At 35.0% G+C, this 12,063-nt stretch overlaps 1 protein-coding gene across 1 annotated transcript; it reads right to left on the bottom strand.

Moving 5' to 3' along the window:
* Positions 1-3,213: 3,213 nt before the first annotated feature.
* Positions 3,214-7,894, bottom strand: LOC131660960 (RING-H2 finger protein ATL11-like). Its single transcript, XM_058930336.1, has one exon. It carries the CDS (start codon positions 7,569-7,571, stop codon positions 6,468-6,470), a length of 1,104 nt encoding a protein of 367 aa, XP_058786319.1. The 5' UTR covers positions 7,572-7,894; the 3' UTR covers positions 3,214-6,467.
* Between the last annotated feature and the right edge of the window lie 4,169 nt (positions 7,895-12,063).

Genomic DNA, 12,063 nt, shown 5'->3' on the forward strand with positions numbered 1-12,063 from the left:
TTTTGAGTTACCTAGTAATAAATTTAAATATTCTGTTTTTTAAAATATATATAATATAAATTATATTAAATATTCTATATAATTTCGTTTTACCTAATAATAAATTTTATAAAACAGAAAATATAATATTTAAAAACAAACTATTATTAACTATTTTTTACCATTAAATAATATATATTCTATTTTTTAAAATTATATATATATATATATATATATATATATATATATATTATTTTATAATAAATATAAAAATACATATATTTTTTCATTAAAAATTAATTTATAAATTAATTTTTGTTTTTTAGTTTTGCAAACATTACAATATTAATCTAATCATAAATTTTACAACAAAAAAAAAACATAATTTCTAAAAAACAACCAACAATCCAATTAATATATCAAATTTAAAATTGCAAAAATACCTCTTCTTCAATCTCCTTCAATTTTTTTGTCCAATCTTTTTCTAAACCTCTTCAATATTCTTTCATCCTCTTCACTTCAATATCTTAAAGAAAAAAAATTAACATAAATTAAATTCCTAAATTAATATAAATAATACTTAAGCGAAAATATAAAATACAATTGAACAAAATTATGAAAATATCATACCTTTAGAAATTGTAATGGAAGTAAAAATGAAAGGATGAATGGAAGATATTGAGTAAAATAGAGAGAGAGAAGAAACAAGTTTTGTTTTGAAGAAACAAGTTATGGGAACGTTGAAAATGGGGAAGAATGAGCCTTTATATAAGCAAAACAGCAACGTGGGAATCACGCCACAATATTCCCATGTGCTTCCCACGTTGCAATGTCCCTAACTGTTAAAAATAATAAAGGCGCTACCGACATGGGAATCACGTCGCAACATTCCCACGTGGATGCCACGTCCCAAACTCAAATGGTCACAAACATTAACTGTGTTCCCTGCCATTACCTGCACCCAGTCAAGTCAAGGCCAGAGTTATTTCCCACTTAAAGTGTTGCGACGTGGTATTCACGTCACAACTTGAAATTTGGAAATTTTAACTTTCCCACCATATGTACGTTACAGGTTTCCATATTTTTTATTTTTAATTTAGATGTTGCGACGTGGGACTAACGTCATAACCTTTCTTTTAAAAAAATATTCTCTGACTCCCTATGTGATAACGTAGTTTTGATTTTTAAATATTAAAAAAAAGATAGTGACGTGATTCTCACGTCGCAACAACTTTTTTTTGCCACATGGTATCCATGTCACAAAAACACGTAGATGTGGAGCATGTTTCTTATAGTTATGGTAGTACATTAGTTATTCAAATGAATATTATACAAAGATGTTAAGTAATCTCCAAATAACTTATATAGAAGTCACCCTACAACGAGGCCGATCAATAACAATTTATGTGTTTTAAAAAACAAGCAAGTAAGAGAAATGATACATAATATCATTCTTCAAATACTTATACAAATGAAGAGGGAGGGGAATGGATTGAAAACAAAACCAAGTGTTCAGATGAATTCCTTTTGATCATTATGGGATTTCATCTTAATGACCCATCAGAGGAATGATAAAATTATAATCTCTACACAATGGATTTATCAAGACTTATACCCACAAGTCAAAAGAAAATAGATGGAGGGAAAAATTAAGTCACAAAATACAATAAAAGTCAGAACCAATTATCAAAAGAAATAAGATCCAATTCAAAGAATTAAAAAGAGATTTTAAATGGTCAAATAATAAGAAATTATTGATGAAATACTTAATGAGTATCTAAACATCAAATAAATTTCACATGAGACCATAATAAAATCAAAAAAACTATATAATATTTTTAGACAATGGTTTGGTAATTTTTGAAACTCAAAACTATTTTCAAACCAATTAAAATCAAGTAAACAAAGCAAAAATAGCTAAAAATCAAATATATATATATATATATATATATATATATATATATATATATATATATATATATATATATATATATATATATATATATATATCCATTAGAAAGAGAAAATTAAAATAGAATTTTAGCAAAAACTTTGGTATTTTTTAGAATTAAAATGAGAGAGATATTAATTTTTTAAGGTAAAACAATTTTGAAAAATAAAATAAAACCAAAATAATGTGGACCATCTGATCAATGTCAAAACGCGCTAGTAATCAAATCCAACAGATCTGGCGCGCTGTGAATATCATGGTCGTTAATGAGTGGGACACTGAATCACATTTAAATCAGATTTTGAAAATAAGCGTGGCACATTCTGATTGGTTAAAGACATCCATGTCATCGTCTTCAACCTCAGAACATTGTAAAGTCAACGAAAATGAGCGAATTGCAGATCCTTCAAACGGAAAAATCAACATTCATGAGTGGTATCATTGGATTCGTCTCTTCCAGATGATCTCAACCAATAGCTCGCAAAAAAATTATTCAAACTACATCTTACTCGATTTGAGGAAAAACCAGAGAAATTAAAAAAGTTAAAATCACCATAAAATGCTCAAAACTCAACCAAAATCATAACCAAAAGAAGCTTAAGCTTCAAGGATCAAAACTCAACCAAAATCATAACCAAAAGAAGCTTAAGCTTGAGGCAAAACGATCACGAATTACTATATGTTAAAACTCAAATTTAAAGATCTGAAAATGAAGTTAGGCAGCTTGATTCTAAGCACGATTTGGCTTGTAAATGGTGTGGTTAGCTTTAAAGGAGTTCAAGGATGAAGATAGAGTTAAGAGATTAGAACTGGAAAGCTTGGAAAGGTGAATCCGATTTCTGATTTTTGTGAGCTTTGGAAGAAATGTGGCAGAGTGATTTTGGCTCTCTAAAGCATGCAAAATGATGGGGATGAGATCCTTATTTATAGGATAAGTGAATGATATAATGAGGAAAGGTGGATGAGACAATTTAAGACGAATTCGTGCAAACCTGCATCATGAGCAAAGTGTGACTTGCAAATTGTCAAAACTCATCCAAATCATGCGTTTATTCAAACTACATCTTACTCGATTTGAGAAAAACCAGAGAAATTAAAAAAGTTAAAATCACCATAAAATGCTCAAAACTCAACCAAAATCATAACCAAAAGAAGCTTAAGCTTCAAGGATCAAAACTCAACCAAAATCATAACCAAAAGAAGCTTAAGCTAGAGGCAAAATGATCACGAATTACTATATGTTAAAACTCAAATTTAAAGATCTGAAAATGAAGTTAGGCAGCTTGATTCTAAGCACGATTTGGCTTGTAAATGGTGTGGTTAGCTTTAAAGGAGTTCAAGGATGAAGATAGAGTTAAGAGATTAGAACTGGAAAGCTTGGAAAGGTGAATCCGATTTCTGATTTTTGTGAGCTTTGGAAGAAATGTGGCAGAGTGATTTTGGCTCTCTAAAGCTTGCAAAATTATGGGGATGAGATCCTTATTTATAGGATAAGTGAATGATATAATGAGGAAAGGTGGATGAGACAATTTGAGACGAATTCGTGCACACCTGCATCATGAGCAAAGTGTGACTTGCAAATTGTCAAAACTCATCCAAATCATGCGTTTTGGCATTCTAATTGGCTCAGATAACTTTGTTAAACATGTTTAAGTGAAATTCAAGCATCAATTTGGTGATTAGAGGTCACATTAATCAAATTCGCTTTTGATTGTAAGTGGAAACTTAAGCCTTAAGGTATCAACTTCAACATCATGTGGCAAGCAATATAGGGACCTTTATGGTACAATCTTGGACTCTTTGGAAAGCTGGGTGATCAAGCTTTATCATGAGCTTCAAAAGTTTCCATTTGTATTCTTGTATCAAAAGTTATGGCTCCTCAAAGTGGGGAAAAATAATGCATAAAACACTAAGCCAATTTTAGCAACTTTGACATTTTTGGGCAACTCACTTCAACCTTAGGCCCCAAGAAATTGGTGTGTGCGTTTTGAGATTTTCTTCGAGCCAAATACTCTCATTATCAAGATGAACATAGTGCAAAAAGAATCACCTCCATAGACTTCATGAATTGATAGAAATGCCTTTGTCAACTTGGGCAAAAACAAGCCAATCTTGGGAGATCATTTCATCAAACCCCTTTATGTATGACTCAAATGAGTACTTTAGAGCTTGAATTGATCAAAAGTCCCAACATTAAAGTTGTAGAGAATGGAAAAATAAGCTTATAGCCAAAATTTATGTGAGAGAAAGTTAAAATTAAGCAATTTGGGTTTGTGGTCAGTCTTGCACACATGGCATGCCTTAAAGCCTAGGCATCTTGAAATGACCTCGAATGTTTCTCCTTCTTTCATGATCTTCCACTTAAAATTTGTTTTTTACCTCCAAAGATGACTTAAATTAGACCCATTCAAGCTTACTATGCAAAAAGATTAGGCTCAAAATGATAAGAAATAAGCAAGTTATAATCCTTTGAAGTGGACACACAATTCCTTGAACTTTCAATGAAGGGCCTATAGTGTCTTCTCACTTTTGATTACTTTATTCACAAAATGTATTCTTGACTTGTAAAGAGAAGTTGTTGATGGTGTCAAGGAGAATCAATTGCAAAAAGAAGCACTAAAAATGTTGAAAATTGAGGGAGTTACGCCCTCGTAATCATATAATCAAAGATTTGTCAAATTAGGTCAAACTTCTTGAACCAACTTTGAATCTCTTGAACTTTCCTTGCATTTTAAAGCATGAGGAGATATATGAGACTTTTTGAAATGATATTGTCTTGAAGCACACTTGATGATGAGGTTTATAACTTGATGAAACTTGTTGGAGAAGGCATGGAAATAAACACATGAACCTATGGAGTTTCTTGATGAACCAAGCCACGTGATCTTAAGATAAATTTGATCAAATGAAATTAAGAGATGCTCAAGATATAACACTTGATGATAAGGACATTTCTTTTGAATTCCAAGCCACTTAGCTTCCATGAATGATCAACTGATTGAGGGTTGATCCTCAAAACCCTGGTTTTAGGAGAGAGTGTGAATGCATTTGCTTCAATCACCTACAAGGCACAAAGATTTAAAAGAAAAATATATCTTTTTGTATTTTGGTTAGTGTAATATAACAAAGAAATATTCACAAGTTGCAGAAACTTGGGTGCTTGGTGATTCCCTCCAAAGGTGAAATGGGCACAAAGCTAAAAGTTAAACTCAAGATGGTGATCTTGATTAGTGGTAAGAATGCAAATGATTGAGGAATCTAAGGGTAAAAAATTGGGGTATGGCAGGGTCCACGCTCTCCACTTTGGCTACCCAAGTCTGATTTCATTTCGTACGAACTGACTCCAATTGGGCCTTTTTATTGCACTATTCCCAACTCCTTAAGCCCATTCGACTGCTTCAATTTTTAGGTCTAGTCGACTTCTCCAGTCTTCAGGCTCAATCGACTTCTCCACATTTTGTTTATGGGTCGACTCTGCTTCCAAACTTCTCTAGCTGAAGTTTACTTCTCATCAAAATTCCAGCCAACAAATCCGTAATTTTCAAATACTCCTGATTCATTGATGGAATGGAGTAGTTTGTTTGTATAACAGATATGAAATCAAGACAATAGAATTAAGGGTGAGTTTAAGGGGCCTATATACGTTGAAGTATGATGTTTGCAAGGTAAAAATATCATATCTTCTTTTTAATTAGAAAAGTGAGATATATTAATAGTTATGCATCACAATGTTTTAATTGGATGCGCCCACGTTATGTAAGTCTTGCCCATATGAATATCTTATTATCAATATTTTCATTTAAGTCTAATATTAAGATTGGATGACAGTTGGTGAACCCATAGTCTTATAAACTTGCCGGCCTGCAGGATTGATATTTTTTAACAGCCACAACGGCTCCCATCGCACACTCCAACTACCCTCTAATCCCATCTGTTTGCTCCTCAATTGCCTCCTCCATATGCAGGTTGCCTTCACTTTCTTCATAACCGATCAGCATGATTGTAATATTCTTCTTTAAACAATACATTCAATTTTTGAAAATTTAAATACTGTTATTAACTTTGCAAAACTCATTAAACTTAAATTACTAGTACTCGCTAATAAAATTATTAATTATTAGGTCCCTTTCCTTGGAATGAGACTTAGGACCAACCACACTTAATTAAACCATTACATTTTACGTGTTCTAGAACTAAATGTTGTCCCACAAAAACGATACAAGTAACTTATTAAAGAGGATCTAGTCACTTTCTAGTCTATATCCCAAAATTATTTATATTATCATTTTAAATGAAAGCGATGAAACTGATAAAAAAGATAAATCCAATAAATAAAATAAATCATAACAACGTCATTAAATTAATTTCAAAAAACAATTTCAAAAAAAATTGTAACACCATATTCAAGAACAAAAACTCTATACCTTGCATAAACAATCTTCAAATTCTTCACCAGATTCATGTATTTCCAAATTTTAACGATAAATAAAAACAATAAAAAAACTATTTTCATTTTTATCAAATAAAATCTATCCAACTAACCCCGATTACCTGCAAACAACCGATCAGAAGACCGTTCTCCCACATCATCCAATTTCCCAGGCGACTTATTCTTCAACCAACTCGAACCGGTTCGACCCATAAACGGCGGCGTCCAAGAAAATCCCCTCCGGTCCGGCCGGTTAAACCACTCATAGTTCCTCCCAGGAGCACTACTCCCCACACTCCTCGTTCTAAAACCCCTCCTCCCACTCCCCTCTCGAGTAAACGTAACACCACAACTTGCCACGTGGCTCGGTGTTGAACCCACCAACCGGTTCCTCACCTCCTCCGGTAATCTCAAAGTGAACCGCTCGTAATTCTCACCTTCTTGAACCAGAGAATGACCCGTGGAATGTGACCGCGGAAACCAGCTTCCAATTTTAAAACCGGTTGAGCTTGACCGAACGGGTCGGGCCCGGTTCGGTGTAACTGAATAATTCACTTTAGGAGAAGGTGAAAGATTAATTTCGGAATCATTGTTATTCCGGGTCGGGTTATCTGAATTGGATACATCTGGATCCGGAATTAGAACCGAAACGAAAGAAGATTCTCCGGGTTTCGGAATCAAATTGGCGCGACAAACGGGGCAAGTGGAGTGATTAACAAGCCAAGCATCGATGCATTCAGGATGAAACACGTGGCTACAATTCGGAATCAAACGCAGCGTTTCATCGTCTTGGAACTCGTTTAAACACACGGCGCATTCTAGCAGGGTTCTTCCGATTTTGTGTCCTTTCACGGCGGAGTAAACAAAGGTAGGAAACGTTTCGATGATTTCGGAGTCGAGTCCGCGTTGTCTCCGGTGGCTTCCGACGATCGGAACCGATAGGTCGAATCTTCCTCTCATCCTTTGCTCTGCGCACTGGCGAGTGTAGACGGAGAGGAAACCGAGGATGAAAAACACGACGACTAGGATGACTAGGACGATGGCCATGGATTTATCGAATTTGAGGGCGGAGATTTTGCCTGGCGGTGGTGGTGATAGGTCATTCGGAATCTGTGCGGTGGTTGGCGGTAGGAAGAGGGTGGTGGAGAGAAGGAGGAGGTAGGGGAGGGCATAATTGGAATTGAAATGAAATTTGAGAGGGAAAGTGTTCATGAGTGTTAGTTTAGGTAGGTTTCATTTGCTGCTGTTGTAAGCAAAGAAAAATAATTAGAACTGTGTTTCTGATGCTAATCATAAATATTAGTGATATATAGTGCCCGCTAATTACTCCGTTGTACTCTTTTTGTGATTGTTTATGATTTGCTTCTTTTTTTGTTTTGTTACTAAAGGGCAAGAGAAAAAGTAGAAAACTGAGGCATTGACTTTTTTTTTCTATGGGTAAGGGAATTGTTGTTCAACTATCTTGAATGGTTTGGCTCCATGTTTTTATTATTTTTCAAAATTTGAAGAAGCCCCCATGGACTTGCCTTTGGATAGAAGAGGTTTAATTAATAATTTGAAGAAGTCCCAATGGACTTGCCTTTGGATAGAAGAGATTTGATTAATATTTTATTTTATTAAGAATGTGTTTGGTTCAATAGAATGGATAAAGAGAAGTGGTGATAATGAATGTGGGGAGAGTATTTTAAGGATAACAGGAGGAGGGTGGATATTTAAATATAAATAATTTAATATTACTATAATATATAATTAAATTCAATAATTATATTTTAAAAGAATTTAATTGTTATGTATTGTCGTTATAAATTTTTTTTTTACAATGCTAACTAGTGCCCGCACATTCGTTAAGAATCATTAATCATATTATAGATTCATTATTATTCTTTAAAAAATTTTTTTTTTTGGAAATAAGAGATTATATATATATAACTAAAAAAATAGATAATACAAAGCGACCATGAGGCTATGTTTGAATACAAGAAAAACAACGGACCAGAATGGAGCGGGATGGAATAGAGCAGAACGGAGTGGAATGGAATAAATACGCCATTCCATTGTTTGGATACATTATGATGGAATAAATTAATTTTTCCATTCTGCCCAAATCGGAGGGTACGAAAAATGGTGGAAAGTGATGGAATGGGATGGAATGCATTCCATCCGATACCACACCATTCCATCCGTTTTTAATCGACCCAAATGATGGAACATAAACTTATTTCATTTCATTTCGCTCCATTCCATCCTATTCCATCAATCCAAACATACCCTGAGGGTCCAGCCAATGGATACAAGCCCACACCAACTATAACAGTAAAAAGCCTATTTTTTCTCTAAGTTTAGGAATAGCCCAAACTCTATTCACAACATTATCTATAATTTGTGTAACTATGTCACTATCCACACTCTCTTTTCTATACACTCTATTATTTCTCAATTTCCAAATAGCATATATATTTCAGCCAGGGCCACTTTGAAGAATTTACGCCTCCGGTTATTGCTTTTGCAGATTTTAATAGCCCACATCTGTTCTTGTCGCCAATCCTGTACATGGTGATCAATATGGAGTCAGTTTAACATGTCCTGCCAAATCCACTTTGTGCCTATGCACTCAAAAAACTGATGCTGCAGAGTTTCATTTGTATCACAAAATTCACACTTAACATCTTGGATCATTCCAAACTTCAGTAATCTATCTTTAGTTGCAAGTCTGTCGTGACATGCTAACCAAAGGATTATCTTTGATCTTGGCCTCACAGAGTTACCTATTAGTAGTCCCCTCCAATCAACTTTACTACTATGTTCCAAAAATTTCCAATAAAAGACCTTCATGTTAAAGTTCTCCTTTTGCAGCATATCATTCCAAATCCCCAGATTCTTCACTTGATCTCTCAGTTGCATAATGCCTTTGATAATCAAAGAAAAAGACCCCTTTATATGCATGTCCATAATGTTTCCCTCCTTGACATAATACATGTGAACCCACCTAACCCACATGTTATCTTTCTTCTTGCAAAGGTTCCAAAGCAATCTCACCATACAAGCTTTATTCCACGAGTACACATTGTTGATGTTCAAACCACCCTTTTTCTTAGGAGCACACACCTCCTGCCAAGCTATGGGAGATTTCCCAGTTTTCAAATCTTTACCTGTCCAAAAGAAACCACGACACATAGACTCAACCATTTTAATAACACATTTAGGAAGAGGAATACATTGCATCTAGTAATTGGCTATCCCAGAAATCGTGCTTTGAATCATTTGCAATCTCCCTGCATAGCTCAGGAGGTGAGAGCTCCAATGCCTCAGCCTTCCTCCGATCTTCTCACACAACTCAAGGCAGTGATGAGTGCTTAACTTTCTTCTCATCAGAGGAATCCCCAGGTATCTAAAGGGTAATTGACCCTTGCTAAAACCAGTCACTCCCTCAATTTGCTCCATAATAGACCTGTCTGTACCACCATAATATGCTTTGCATTTAGCTTGATTAACATAAAAGCCCTGTGGATCTGGAAAAGCTGTTGAAATAGTCTACCATCATCTGCACAGAGTTAATATCACCCCTGGAAAACATTAACATATCATCTGCAAAGCTTAAGTCAACCAGCTTTAACTTCTCACAGTTTTTATGAAATCTGAATTCATGTCTCTTGCTTAAATCCTTCATTTTCCTATGCAAGTACTCCATTACAATCACAAAAAGCAAAGGGGATATTAGATCCCCTTGCCTCATCCCCTTTGCAGCTTTCATACACTTTGTTATTTGACCATTAATGCTAAACTGATAAGTCACTGTTGTAACAGCCCTCATGATCCACCCAATAAATCTCCTAGGGAATCCAATCTCAGCAAGAATGTTTTTGAGAGCCACCCAGTCCAGAGTCATAAGCTTTCTTTATATCCATCTGCAACATACATCTAGGCATCCCTCCTTTTCTACTATACCCTCTAATGAGTTCATAAGCAACTAGCACATGGTCATGGATATTTTGCCCTGGAATGAAAGCTCCCTGGTTTCTGCTAATGATCTTGTTCAGAACTTTGCTCATTCTAACTTCCATTACTTTAGAGATTATCTTGTATATTTTGGTGCAACAAGAAAGGGGTCTAAAATCCTTAAGTTTACACGCTTGGTCATGCTTAGGGATCAAGGTTACCATAGTGTTGTTTATTCTCTGGTCAATCCGCCCTTCCTCAAAGAAAGCCTTTATAGTCTTCATAGTGTCTTCTTTGACTACCTTCCAAGATGCCTTGAAGAAATTAGCCCCAAAGCCATCAGCCCCTGGTGCTTTCAGGTCACCCAGGCTCTTAAGAGCTAACTCCACTTCCATCTCAGTAACAGGACTGCTCAGCATACTCCTTTTCTCAATATTCAGTTGTTTTCCTGCCCTCATAGCTTTAATATCAATACCTTCCAGGCGTGTATCAGGAGTTCCCATCAATTTACCATAGAAGTCAGAATTTCCTTTTCAATATCTTCCTGGTCATTCAATTCAGTATCATCCTCCTTACATAACTTGCTTATGGTTTTCTGATTATGCTTGCTCTTTAGAGAGGCATGGAAAAAAGCATTATTTCCATCACCTAATCTAATCCAGTCAATTTTTGTTTTTTGCCTAAGAATATGTTCTTCAGTTTCATTCAGCTTGAGCAATTCCTCGGTGTAAGTCTTCTCCTCTCTAATTAGTTGATTATTCATTTTATCCTGTCTCAAAGCTCCTTGGGTAATCTTCATATTCTCCTTGCATTGCTCAATTTTCCTCTTTATGCCAATCAGAGGTTTACTCAACCTCCTTACCACATGTTGCACCCTCGTTAGCTTATTCCACATCTGGTTTTGGGGAGGCCCCTTTATGTGCCTCTGCCAACTCATTTTAACATCCTCCTGATAGCCATCCACATTAGTCACTGCATTAATAAATTTGAATCAACTCTTACCATGCTTTCTCATCTTATCATCTTTGATACAGATCAAAGCTTGATCAGATACACCAGGCTCCATAGTACAGACAGTCTTGTTATGATTTTGTTGAATCCAGTCAATGTTGGCTATCACCCTATAAATGCAAGAGTAGATAGGATCTTTAGTATGCTTATTGAACTAAGTGAATTTATAACCTTGTCTGTCAATATCAAAAAGGCCAGTTTCCTCCATCATGTCCCTCAAATCACTAAACTCATTCTCCTTGACCTCTTTACCACCAATTCTATCCTAAACCCCTAGCACATTGTTAAAGTCACAAATGGAACACCATGGACCAACTTGGTTAGCACCAATCTTACTCATATCTTTCCACAATAGTCTCCTCTTTTCAAGCTTGTTGGAAGCATACACAGCTGTGATCCAATTAAGGAACCCACCCTTTGTATTGTAAAGACCACAATGTATCATTTTGTCAGTCATACCGACTTCTTTTACTTGGATCCTATTTGGATCCCACATGGTCCAAAATTTTCCATTTTCATGCTTATTGTAGTTGTCAATTACATGCCATTTATTTCCAAGTCTCTTCCTACAGTCCTCTTCTTTACCTTTTTTGACTCTAGTTTCTACTAAAATAGCAATATCAAGCTGCAAAGTAAAAAGACGGGAGCTAATCTCTCTAATCTTTGCTACCTTATTTAACCCCTTACATTCCAAGAAACAATCATTTATCAATAAAAGGTTCTACCTTAGGATCATTCCAATCACCTAAGGTACTAA

The sequence above is a fragment of the Vicia villosa genome, linkage group LG3, assembly GCF_029867415.1.
Source record: "Vicia villosa cultivar HV-30 ecotype Madison, WI linkage group LG3, Vvil1.0, whole genome shotgun sequence".
Lineage (NCBI taxonomy): Eukaryota > Viridiplantae > Streptophyta > Magnoliopsida > Fabales > Fabaceae > Vicia > Vicia villosa.

Bases quoted from the DNA above. Each gene is read 5' to 3' on its own strand.
- LOC131660960 (XM_058930336.1), bottom strand. From the start codon at position 7,571: ATGAACACTTTCCCTCTCAAATTTCATTTCAATTCCAATTATGCCCTC.